The sequence below is a fragment of the Equus asinus genome, chromosome 5 (genome assembly GCF_041296235.1).
Source record: "Equus asinus isolate D_3611 breed Donkey chromosome 5, EquAss-T2T_v2, whole genome shotgun sequence".
NCBI lineage: Eukaryota > Metazoa > Chordata > Mammalia > Perissodactyla > Equidae > Equus > Equus asinus.
Genome location: NC_091794.1, coordinates 57,479,153 through 57,492,824, shown reverse-complemented (window position 1 = coordinate 57,492,824; position 13,672 = coordinate 57,479,153). Strand labels below are relative to the sequence as shown.

Here is a 13,672-nt window from a genome sequence, read left to right as displayed (position 1 = left end):
AATAAGACATATCCCCGTCTGAAGAAGGTGTAGCTTATTTTCTGTTTCTGTAAGGTCTGTTCTTTTCTTGAGGCCTTTTATTGATACATAGAATTAATAATAATGTTTTGGTTTGGGCGAATGCACTTGGATGCCTTTTACGTTGATGAGTGTTTATTGGAGACTGTTATTTAGGATTTGCTTCACTCTAAAATGTTGGTTCTTATGCCTAGGATAATGTTGTTTGTCTGTCTCCAAAACTGGCACAAAGTCTGGGAAACATGAACCAGATTTGTGTGTGTATTCGAGTAACCAGTGCCATCCATCTCATAGATCCAAATACCCTACAAGGTAAGTTATAGGAACTGTTTGCCTTGACACTTCTGGCCACTAAGTGGGGATAATATATGTTAATTTTATCAAACTTTGTCAGTAATATTGTTTTGAAAAACTAGTTAAAACTTTTTCTTCTGTTTAATTCTTACAAAATACTGGAATTTTAAAAGCTCTTCATAAGTTACCCTTGTATTTTTTATTTAAAAAAACAATTCTGTGCACTTTAAAAAATTTACTAGTTTCATTCCCTTTAGTTTTACTGAAATTGACTTATTGCCTCTTTTAATTTTTGTGGTTAATTATTTAAGTTCATTGCCAAATTTTAGTGTAGCAGATATTTTAGAGTTTGGAATATTTGACTTTTTGTAATCCAGTAGAACATTTGGTTTTCAATATGAATTTTAACTAACTTCATCCTTAGTGTACATAAATTTTAACATTCCCTTTATAAAAACTGATTTTTAAAGAAGACCCCATATTGATACTTGGTTGCATCTCCTACTTCTTAATCTTTTTCATTTATTTCCTATAATGTAAATATATATAAAAAATTGAGTTTATTTTGATATTTTCCAGAAAGTCATTCGTTATGCTTGTCAATTAGAATTCATCAGTCAGAGGTCTGTTTGCAATATTACGATGAACATCTGTCAGGTAGACTTTATTTCCCATAAACTAAGCAGCTAGGATGACTGATAATGTTTCTAAAATAAAATGCTAGCACATGAACAACTTTTAAAGGCACTTTAGCTCTGTGGTGTTCTGATAATAGTTCCTACTTAAGAAGAGTTTGACGCCTGACACTTCTCTTGTGCTGTGAGAAGTTTGGGGCTGATTTATAGGAATAAAAGACCTAGAGAGAGGGTTTCCACTGTGGTTCCTGTTGACTTGATGCTTCCCAGTTCATATATAGCAACTTCTTTCTAGCTAACACTTTTGATGACTTTTGAAATACTTTCATTCTCTTGTTCTTTGATGTTCTCTGTTTGTTCTTAGTTGCAGATATTGATGGCAGTACTTTCTGGAGTCAGCCTTTCAATAGTTTATGCCATCCCAAACAGCTGGAAGAGTTTATTGTGATGGATTGCAGCATAGTTCGAGATCTAAAACGCAGTGCAGGTGCTGGAATGATATCAAAAAAGGTAAGTTTCATCCTGCCCACCTCCTTCCCACCCCCTCAACTTACTGTTTTGGTCCCGTCTTTTTTTGGATATTTTTGTTTTTTTTAAATCTATTTGTAATTCCAAAAATGTGGTTCTAAATAAAATTAAAACCACTTTAGGTTAAAAATGTATTGCATGTTTGATTGTTGCTTGCTCTTGACATGTGGTCATTGTGAAAATTACCAGATTTATACTATCTGATAAGTTAATTTTTTCTCTTTGATTTTGGGGACATTTTAAAAAATGTTTACTCTGTTGTTATGAAAAAGCGTTTCCTTTTGCTTTTGTACAGGAGGACCAAATGGCAAGCTAATCTTTTTGACTTTTTAAAAATTTTGAAATATTTTGAATTAAATATATGCTATATTATCACTAAATACTGAGTACTTCAGTATGCATCTCTAAAACATAGGAACATTTTTCTATACTTCAAAATATTATCATACATATAAAGTATTTAGTTTGTGTTCAAATTTCCTCATTTGTCTCCAGATTTCTTTTATGGTTGGTTCAAACTAGTATCTGTTATGGACCATACACTGAATGTGAACATTATGCCTCTTAAATCTTGTATTTAGTAATAGCCGCCCCGCCCCCCCCTTTTTTTTTCCATGATACCAGCTTCTTAAGCAACTAGGTCATTTATCTTGTGGATATATCTTATTGTTTCCTCATGATGTCATTTAATTTGCTTCTTAATCTCTTGTCTTTCCTTTCAACTGGAAAGTAGACCTAAAGGTTTGCTTAAATTTAGGTTAGTTATTTTTGGCCAGAACATTTCAGAGGTGATTCTGTGTGCTTTTTACGATATATCAAGAGACAAGTAATGTTTGGCTATTTCACTGATAGCCAGATCTCTCTATTGTAATGTTAGGATTTTTTTCCCTTGTTACTTGCCTGCCTGCCTGCCTGCCTTCCATTCTGCCCCAAGTTTAGCCGTGGGAGCCCCCTCAGAATAGTTTCTATGTCCTTGTTTAAAAAAAAATTTTAACAACTTTTACTTTTTTAGAGCAATTTCAGGTTCACAGCAAATTAAGAGGAGGTAAGAGATTTTTTCCATATACCCCTAGTTTCCATACATGCATAGCCTCCTCTATTATCAGTATCCCTCCATCACAGTAGTACATTTGTTGCAGTTGATGAATCTGCACTGACTTGTTGTGATCACCCAAAGTCCATGGTTTACATTACATTTCCCTCCTGGTATTATACATTCTGTGGGTTTGGACAAATGTATCATGACGTGTGTCCATCATTATAATATCATACAGGATATTTTCACTGCCCGAAAAATCCTCTGTGCTCTGCTTATTCATTTCTTCCTCCCTCGTAATCCCGGGCAATCACTGATCTTTTTACTGTCTCTATAGTTTTGCCTTTTCCAGAATGTCGTATGGTTGGAATCATACAGTCTTTTCAGACTGGCTTCTTTCACTTTGTAGTGTGCGTTTAAGCTTCCTCCATGTCTTTTCATGGCTTGAGAGCTGTTTTTTTTTTTAAGTGCCCAATCATATTCCATTGTCTGGATGTACCATAGTTATCCATTTACTTACTTGGTTGCTTCCAAGTTTTCGCAATTATGAAGAAAGTTGCCATAAACAACCTTATACAGGTTTTTGTGTGGACATAAGTTTTCAGCTCCTTTTGGTAAATACCAAGGAGCATACTTCTTGGATTGTTTGGTAAGAGTATGTTTAGTTTTGTAAGAAACTGCCACACTGTTTTCCAAAGTGGTGGTACCATTTTGCATTCCCATCAGCAATCCCCTCTTGATCCACATGCTCATCAGCATTTGGTGGTGTCAGTGTTCAGCATTTTGGCCATTCTAATGAGTGTGTAGTGGCATCTCATTGTCAATTTAATTTGTATTTTCCTGATGACATATGATTTGGAGCATCTTTTCATGTGTTTATTTGCTGTTATCTTCTTTGGTGAGGTATCTGTTAAGGTCTTTGGCCCATTTTTAATAGGATTTTTGTTATTGTTGAGTTTTAAGACTTATTTGTATATTTTGGATAACAGTCCTTTATCAGATGTCTTTTGCAAATATTTTCTCCCAGTCTGGATTATCTTCTCATTCTGTTGACATTGTCTTTTGCAGAGCAGAAGTTTTTAATTTTAATCAAGTGTAGATTATGAGTTATTTCTTTTGTGGATAGTGCGTTTGGTGTTGTATCTAAAAAGTCATTGCCAAACTCAAGGTCAACTACTTTTTCTCCTATGTTATCTTATAAGAGTTTTATAATTATGTGTCTTACACTTAGGTCTATGATCCATTTTGAGTGAATTTTTGTGAAAAGTGTAAGGTTTGTGTGTAGACTTTATTTTGCATGTGGATGTCCAGTTGTTCTCCAGCATTGTACTGCTTTTCTTCATTGTCAAAAATCAGTTGACTACATTTATGTGGGTCTATTTCTGGGCTCTCTGTTCTGTTTCATTGATCTATTTATCTGTTCTTTTGTCAGTACCATACTGTCTTGATTACAGTAGCTTTATAGTAAGTCTTGAAGTTGGGTACTGTCAGTCCTCCTGCTTTGTTCTTCTCCTTCAAAATTGTATTGACTAATCTGGATCTGTTGCCTCTTGATATAAATTTTAAAATCAGTTCTTTGATATCCACGAAATAACTTGGGATTTTGATTGCATTGATTGTATAGATCAATTTGGCCAGCACTTACATCTTGACAGTTTTTTTCTTTTTTTTTTAAAGATTTTTTTATTTTTTCCTTTTTTCTCCCTAAAGCCCCCCAGTACATAGTTGTATATTCTTCGTTGTGGGTCCTTCTAGTTGTGGCATGTGGGACGCTGCCTCAGCGTGGTTTGATGAGCAGTGCCATGTCCACCCCCAGGATTCGAACCGTCGAAACACTGGGCCGCCTGCAGCGGAGTGCTCAAACTTAACCACTCGGCCATGGGACCAGCCCCTTTTTTCTTTTTTTTTTTTTTTTGCTGAAGAAGATTCTTCCTGAGTTAACGTCGGTTGCCATTCTTCTTCTCTTTAGTATGTGGGTCTCAACCACAGCATGGCTGCTGATAAGTGGTGTAGGTGTGTGCCTGGGAACTGAACCTGGGCCACTGGAGTAGAGTCTGCTGAACTGAACCACTAGGCCACAGGGCTGGCCCATCTTGTCTATTGAGTCTTCCTATCTGTGAATATGAAATATCGCTCCATTTACTTGGTTCTTTGATTTTGTTCATGAGAGTTTATCAGAGTTTGATAGTTTTCCTCAGACGGGTCTTATACATACAATCATGCACTGCATGGCAACATTTTAGTCTACAGTGGAGTGCATATATGATGATGATCCCATAAGATTAGTACCACATAGCCTAGCTATACCATCTAGGTTTGTGTAGGCTCACTCGGTGGTGTTTGCACAATGATGAAATCGCCTGACAATGAATACGTTCTCACCATTAAGCGATGCATGATTGTATTTTGTTAGATTTATACCTAAATATTTCATTTTTGGGGTGCTAACATAAATGGTATTGTGTTTTTAATTTCAAATTACACTTGTTTGTGTTGATATGTGGGAAAGTGATTAACTTTTGTTTATAACCTTGTCTCCTGTAGCCTTGCTATATAGTTCCAGGAGTTTTTTTGTCCATTTGTATTTTCTACATAGATGATCATGTCATTTGCAAACAAAGATAATTTTACTTTTTCCTTCCCAAGCTATATACATTTCATTTCCTTTTCTTGTCTTTTGCGTTAGCTAGGATTTCCAGTGGGATATTGAAAAGGAGTGGTGAGATGGGATATACTTGCCTTGTACCTGATCTTAGTGGGAAAGCTTCAAGTTTCTCACCATTAAGTATAATGTTAGTTGTAAGTTTCTTATATATATTCTTTATCAAGTTGAGGAAGTTTCCCTCTGTTCCTAGTTTACTGGGAGTTTTCATTATGCATGGTTGTTGGGTTTTGTCAAAGGCTTTTTCTGCATCTATTGATACCATCGTTTGATTTTTCTTTTTTAGCTTGTTGATGTGATTAATGGGTTACACTAATTGATTTTCAAATGTTGAACCAGCCTTGCATACATGGGGTAAATCACACTTGGTTGTTGTATACAATTCTTTTATATATATTTTTTTGTTTGTTTTTTTGAGGAGGATTAGCCCTGAGCTAACATCTGCTGTCAATCCTCCTCTTTTTTGCTGAGGAAGACTGGCCCTGAGCTAACATCTGTGCCCATCTTCCTCTACTTTATATGTGGGATGCCTTCCACAGCATGGCTTGCCAAGCGGTGCCGTGTCCACACCCGGGATCTGAATCAGTGAACCCTGGGCCGCTGAAGCAGAACGTGCGAACTTAACCGCTGCGCCACCGGGCTGGCCCCCAATTCTTTTATATTTTGATGAGGGTTTTTGTATCTAGGTTCATGAGAGATTATTGGCCTGTAGTTTAGTTTCTTTGTAATGTCTTTGTCTGGTTTTGATATTAGGGTAATGTTGGCCTTGTGAATGACTTAGGAAGTATTCCCTCTGCCTCTGTCTTCTGGAAGAGATTGTAGAAAATTGTTATAATTTCCTCCTTAAATGTTTAGTAGAATTGACCAGTGAGTTTATCTGGGCCTGTTGATTTCTGTTTTGGAAGGTTAATTATTGATGCAAGTTCTTTAAAGGATATAGGTTTATTCCTATGTCTTTATGACATGACTTCCTAGTCTTTGAAAGTGTCCTTATTTTCTGGCACAACATCGTAACATTCAGGTGTTCCAGAATCACCTTGTATAGTCTTACCTCATATCTGAAATAAGGTATTTTTTTCAGGGATACAAGTCTAATTTCTTTTACTGTGAAATAGTATTTAGAAACGCCCAACCTGGATACTTATGGTGCTTGTTTCTGTTGAGGTAATAATTGTGTCTTGAGATAAAAATAACTTCTGATGATTTGGGAAAATCAGTGGAAATGGAAGACAGATTACTTTTCACATTTTTATTTAAAATAATTTAATAATATGGTTACAAGCAAACTTTTGTCGTTTATAGTAAATGTTGAAGAACACCACTTCTCCCTAGACGTATATAAAACCATATATTTCTTTGGTTTTTGAAAAATACATTTAGCTTGAACAGTTTTATAATAGAAGCAGTCTAGTAGCTAGAAAGTGAATCCTGTTATAAAGAATTTAGTCCCTTGTAATTCACTTTTTTTTCTGGTTCTTTCCTCAATCTGAGACCTGTCTTTTATTTCAGTTTGTCCCTCTATCTCTACCTCTGCGAGATTCCTTAATTCTATCTATAACTCTTAGTATTTTACTCTCGTTCCCATTTCACTTGGATCTGTTTTGTCAGTAGAACGTGTTGCCATGTGCTATGCTTAATTCAGCCTGGAAGTTTGAAATGTCAGTTTTAGTTAGTCATGCAGTCCTATGCTGGAAATAGACTCCAGTGGTTATCTAGTTTAAAATCTCAAACTTGGAATGTTGTTTTTGCAACAAATAGAAAAAAAAAACGGGGCTGGGATTATAATTCAAAATAGTAGACATCAAAAAAATTAATTTGATAAAGATTTGGTTCTCCAGTAGTAGTAGAGCCACACTGGGACTGCTCGATTGTTGTGTCTCAACCCTGGTTTTTTGAACCTTATGTGTAAAACCAAGGGATTTCTGAAGATATTTTCTGGATTTAAGATTCCCCTACTTTTTCAGTTATTTTTTTTGCTCAGCCTATATTGGCTCATTTCCCTGTGAAAACATTCTTTTAAAAATTCTACGTATGTCTGTTTTTAGGTAACATTGCTGATGTTTTTGTAAAAGCCTTGAATAAAATCTTAACAAAAATATTTATGAATTTCTTGTGGGTCTTTTCCTTACTCATAATTCAGTAATTTTTTTAATTTTGGCATTGTTTCAGAGATGTGAAAAATAAAACAATATCTGTCTTTAAAATGAAAATTAGAAAACCAGAATCAACATTGTATTTAACTTCTATGAGATGCGTTTTGAGTTATGCTTAGATTACTGAAGAGTGCATTTTCTTTCCTATTAAGCATACCCTCGGGGAAGTCTGGGTCCAGAAAACGTCTGAAATGAATACAGATAAACAGTACTTTTGTCGTACTCATTTGGGACATCTTCTGAATCCTGGAGACCTGGTGTTGGGGTTTGTATTACTTTATAGTATTTTTAACTGCCAATTAGCATTGCAAATTTTCTTTGGGAGCCAGCAGAGCTGTCTGAAATACTGATGTTGTTTATTCTAAAAAGAATTTGAGTTCTTGGGAGACTGATGGCTTGTTTTATCATTGATAACTACATTAAACTGTTGATGGGACAGACAGAAGCCTACGGTTGCTGCATTTTGACCATCATCTTAAAGAGTCGTCTGTTCTAAGATTTTTGAGTAATTGAACCCTGAAGTTGTATGGTTAGATTATATTTACATTTTTCATATTTCACATTCAAAAATTTACACATTTGCATCTTTTGGGAGTGGGTAGTTTTTTATTATGTAAATGCTACTGCTCAAATATTTCACTTTTAAAATATGGCAGCCTTATATGTAATGGGTCTTTACAAGCTTAGGTTAGTCCATTCTGATACAAAGCTTATCAGCATGCCCTAAACTTTACTTTTGTTCTTATCATTTCAGTTCCTTTTATTAGAGAATGAAGTTTTAATTTTTTTTATAAACTAAATGGAACCATGTAACTGAATCTTAGTGTTGGACTGATATACAAGTCTGTTTTGTTTCTTGTACAAGTATATGGTAAGGTGGACAGTAACAGATAACATGTGAAACTCAGAGATAGAGCGCATTATCATCCTTGCTAGGGTCTGTAGAAGCATGTTCGCTATATAGCAAACTGAAGAACTTTTCAAGTGGGAGAGCATATCACGTTTGCTCTTAGGAGGAAATTGTAGGGGATCATCCGTAAAATTAAAAGTTACATGGGAAGAGTAAATGTTTTTGTCGTTAAGTGTTTGATTGTTTTCATTTCAGGTTTGATTTAGCCAACTGTAACTTGAATGATGAGCATGTCAACAAAATGAACTCGGATAGAGTCCCAGATGTGGTAAGGCTTTAGAGTTTACTGTTTTTTCCTCTGGTAAAGAGGATTGTTGTAACTCTTCTGGGTAAGATGCACGAGTTCACATTTTTGAAAATAACGGGTCCATTTGGAGGTTTCTTTTGAAATTGCAGTTAAGGTATAATAGCAAAAGCCTTCATTTTTATATCATTTTTCTTGGTGGGAAAAATCAAAGATTTATTGAGTATTTTTGTTGCTCTTATAATCAGATTTTCATTCTCTGTCAAAATGCTTGATACTGTCTGTAGAAGAAAAATAAATTTGCAGCTAAAAATGACCTTTAGAATTTATTCAGGTTTATTTTTTTAGGCTCAGCTTAGTTCATGTATTGTTCAGTTAAGAAGGCATTTAGAGTTAAAATTGTTATTCAGGTTTGAAAATAATTGCAGTTGAAAGTAATCTTCACAGTATCAATTCTTAGAGAAAGAATGTTACTTCTGAAAAACCTGTTAAATTCTGACGTGAGTTTATAAGAATCCTCAGCAATAGTGAACGTGCAAGACCCTCTCTCCTGTGTGCCTGATTGTTTACAATAAACATTGATTTCTTCAGCTTTGAGCAAAAATAAAGTCATGGTATAAGAAGGACTCTCCTCAACACTCAGCTGTGCTTTTATTAGTTCATAAAGTAGGCAGTAGAAGTATGGTTTAGTCTAAATAGGTATTTATGGTAAGTGTAAATAGGTATTTCTAACAAGGTCATAGAGGACTTCAAGATGGTCTTACAAGATTTTGTATTGTATAAAATTATTTTCATTTATTCATTCTACAGTTTATTAAGCTGTTCTAGGACATAGAGTTTTGAAAGATATATATTGTTCTATAAGTGCTTATTAGTAGGAATAAAAGGGCAAAAAAGTGCTTGCCTGTGATAATGTTTCAGAATGATTTATATGAATGGGAGCTGAAAACTGCACTTCGGTGTAAAACAAAACAAAACACCAGAAACCTGAACTCTTTGTTACAAAAATAATTTGATTTTCAGTCACTGGAAAATTTCAATTAGTAAATTTTGACAGTTATACGAATAATGTTTGAATGTATTCTCATAAAAAAGTACACACAGAAAAATGTTAGAAGTTCTCTTGACACTGCCTCTTGACCCCTGCTCTGTCGCCAAGGTGTAACCACTGTCATCAGTTTGGTGACTTCCTAGCGTTCTCCTAACCTTTCACTTTTTAACTTTATTGCGTTTTGAGGCCCTATTACCTAGTTCCCATTTTTCATAACTTTGCAAATATTTCTCTTACTTTTAGGTGTTAATTAAGAAAAGCTATGACCGTACCAAACGTCAGCGACGTAGAAACTGGAAACTGAAGGAGCTTCCAAGAGAGAGAGAAAATATGGATAGAGATGATGAAAGGTCCCACTTTTCTTTAAACCTTATATTTTTGTCTCAGAGGAAATCTTTGTGATACATCTTCATGGTTTTTATATTATAAAGAAATAGTTGTCACATAATTGATCCTTGTACTCAATATTAATTTTGTATTCTTACCAATGTGTTGATAGAATCAGTAATAAGAGAATATAATGACATTTAACACAGATTTGGTTATTATTTCCTGGGTTATGACCTGACAATTGCAGTGTTGTTATAAACAATTCATTTGAAAAGTTAAAATATAATAAGTAAATTACCTTGTGGATATCACAAATGGCAAATGAGTAGTTGTGACTTGGGATAAAAAGAAAACAACTCATTAATAACAAATAACGCCATTTTCCAAACAAGTTAAGGAGAAATTAAGATACTGTGTTCTGGAAAAGTGGACTGGACGATTTGAAAAGTGGCCTTGATGGTGAAGACACTGGTGTCTCAAAAAATGAAGAGTTTAAATAAAATTGTATTATGAAATATGAATAGGAAACAGCAATATTTCTCAAATATAACCCTCATAATGTAATTTAAAATAAGTACATATAAATATATAATGTTAAATTAGATATGATAAATACATATTTGACTGTTTCATCTGTAGTCTTAGAAGTATATGTATCTCAATTTGGCCTTAAGACTTTTGGGGGAGGGTAAACTAGGAAGAAGTCTTTTCATTGTCTTATATTTAACGTCCCCTTATATTCAGTTGTGTATTTTTTTGTCATGTAATCTTGAAAGAAAGGATTTTTTTTAAACTTCTCAGTATTTAACATCCATATTTGACCTTCAGCTATTTTTAAAGATTTTAATACTTGGAACAGATTTATCTTACAGTGCTGAAAATGAAGAAAACATAACTTTATACTTGGCAAAGATGAAATATTTAAATGTTTTTTTATCCTTCTATAGGCAATACCAAGATTTCCTTGAAGATCTTGAAGAAGATGAGGCAATTAGAAAAAATGTAAACGTATACAGAGGTTGGTATTTTAGAAGTGTTTGATTTAAGTTATATCTTCTGTATATAGATATATTACCCCAGTATGAGTATTTTAGTATCTTAAACTTTGATCTCATAAATGACTTTTATTGTGGTGTTAAAACTACCCCAGTTAAACATTTACCAAAAAAAAAAAAAAAAAACTGCGGAACAGTAAAACTTAAAATGTTGTTTGCTGTGTGTACCACACTTGATATCATTTGCATCCTAGCATGATCCCTATGCTAGTAGATAGTTATTCATATATTTATGTAGTTCAGTCATTCAATGAATATTTATTTTTTTCGTGAGGAAGATTGGCCCTGAGCTAACATCTGTTGCCAATCTTCCTCTTCTTTTTCTTTTCTCCCCAAATGCCCAGTGCATAGTTGTATATCCTAGTTGTAAGTCATTCTAGTTTTTCTATGTGGGATGACACCACAGCATGGCCTGATGAACAGCGTGTAGGTCCGCGCCTAGGATCCGAGCCAGTGAACCCTGGGCTGCTGAAGTGGAGGGCATGAACTTAACCACTCAGCCTCTGGGCCTTCCCTATCAATGAATATTTAAATGCCTGCTCCAGATTTGATACAAGAGCTGTGCATATAGTATGATTAAATAATAGTAATGATGGTGGGGACAGGTATTTGTATATTTCCATATTTGCATTTGTTTGGTATACTGCTTGTAATGTTTCAGATTCAACCATCCCGGTAGAAAGTGACACAGATGATGAAGGAGCGCCTCGAATTAGTCTGGCTGAGATGCTTGAAGACCTTCACATTTCCCAAGATGCTACTGGTGAAGAAGGTGACTCGATGATGACATAATGAGATCGTGTTGTAGACGGTTTCCGCATCTGTAGGGTTGGGATATTGAACAAAATAACTTATTGTCTATCCCATCTATGTCTCTATGTTAAAAGAGGAGAAATTTAGTTTTAAACCTAAATAAATGACTATTCTGATTTCTCACTCAGAAAACTGAAAAAGATAGATGGCTTTGAAGTTTTAGATAACGATAGATTATGGAGCATGTAATTATTGATATTTAGGCCATTTTATGTTTTGAATATTAGTGGTTCACTTTATATGAGATACCAGTATTTTCACATACTGTAGTGCTGGATTTAAAAGCTCAAAAGTTGTGATTTCTTGGAGGTTACCTAAATTTTCAATCATAAAGCAAGCTTTTATGTTCTTTTTATATTGATTGCTTTAGTGAAAGAAAGAAAGAGTTATTTTTAATTTGAACTTGCTATGCACTTTGCTCCACGTTAGATCATTTTTTATGTCCTTGGGGCAGGGAACTTGGGGTTCATTTTATCACTGGACATTCAAGTGGAAAGTTAATCTTTTTTATTCATAATATTAACATCTTTAAAAGCTAATAAACTGTTAATTTTTATTACAGAAGAAAATATATTTAAAATATTTATGGATTTGTAGCAAACATAGACTAATTATTTAAGGGTTAAATAACAATTTGTGCCTTTGTTATTTTTGTCTGTGCCAGCAGCTTAGGACAGTAGCTGCTTATGTCATAAAAATGTCTTGCTATCACTTCAAGGATTTTGCTTTTAAAATTTTGATTTACAAATTGAGGAGGAAGGAATTTTCTCTATTTGTTTGTATCATTGAACACGTCACTATCAAGAAGAATATTAAAATCCAGCATATAAGATGATGAAGTAATAAAAATCATCTTCATTCTTCATAAAATTATGAATCAAATTTGAATGAGGAATGAGTTCCACATCCTTGAAAGAAAAACCTTGGCTTGAGTTTTAGAGTTTTTTGAGAGTGAAGTATTAAGATCCTATTTCTATAAGCAAGGTCAGACTTACTAAATATTCCATAACTAAGCTAATTCATAAATTCTGTGTTTACCACTAAATAATATTAAGATTGAACTTCTCAATTCTGAAGTTAGGAATAAAGGCCTGAACTTTCCACAGTGGCTCCTTTTCTGTCTGCATCTTTGGTTAAAGTTTTCGCTTGTGGTCTGTGTTTACCTATTCTATGTCAAGATGTTAAGAAGCATGAAAAATAAAAACATTCCCCCCCTTTTTTGTGTCCTTGAAGTGATTGTATCAGTGTCATATTTAAATGACAGAGTATCTCTTGCAGTTTTCCAAAGTAAGATTGTTAAGTACTTGTCACATGATTTTCCCACTGAAATAATAGAGTTTCTCACCAACCTTATTTAGTCTTAGGATTTTTGATGTTGTGTTTTTATGAGTAATGAAACCTGTTAGTTGAAAGAAGGCTGTGACAAGGCAAAGGAATGTAGCTAAGACAAGAGCTGTTAGCCAAGAGCTTGCAAGAGTTATACAGCCTTGATAAATCTATCATTTTAGAGTATAGTTGCCAGGCTTATGGGTCCCAAAATACTCTTGTTGATGTCCCAGAGTTGATACAATTTGGAAAGGCTGGTATTAATCATATTCACAAGAAGCTGATTTATAACCCAATTTCTAAGTACGAGTAATTTCTAAGTCGGTATAATCAGTTATCTTCTTTTGTATCCAGATCTGCACTTGAAGCTGCAGTTTTACAGGCAAAAGTTCACTTGATGAGCAAAGAAACAGTTGAGGAGAGAGAGTTGCTTGTGTGATTCAGATGTTTAACAGTATCAAGTATCAGCTAATTCATTGCTGTAGTAGAACCCAGAACTCCAGTCTGTGTGCCAGGACACACTTCTGTGGTCAGTACTGAGTCAGTATTAATTCTTTATTTTTAATTTTGACATAATTGCAGACAAAGAAAAGTTGCAAGAATAGTATGAAGAATTC

General features: G+C 34.2%; 1 protein-coding gene across 3 annotated transcripts in view; it reads left to right on the top strand.

Moving 5' to 3' along the window:
• The window catches only part of NMD3 (NMD3 ribosome export adaptor), a 39,462-nt gene extending 26,501 nt beyond the window's left edge, over positions 1–12,961 (top strand). For all 3 annotated transcript variants that reach the window (XM_014856810.3, XM_044771023.2, XM_070509555.1), the window contains exons 10-16: positions 213–330; positions 1,312–1,457; positions 7,479–7,591; positions 8,432–8,504; positions 9,775–9,881; positions 10,809–10,879; positions 11,578–12,961. In XM_014856810.3, coding sequence (XP_014712296.1) covers positions 213–330; positions 1,312–1,457; positions 7,479–7,591; positions 8,432–8,504; positions 9,775–9,881; positions 10,809–10,879; positions 11,578–11,708 — 759 coding nt within the window. In that variant the 3' untranslated portion in view covers positions 11,709–12,961. The remainder of the gene's footprint in view (positions 1–212; positions 331–1,311; positions 1,458–7,478; positions 7,592–8,431; positions 8,505–9,774; positions 9,882–10,808; positions 10,880–11,577) is intronic.
• The last annotated feature ends 711 nt before the right edge of the window (positions 12,962–13,672 follow it).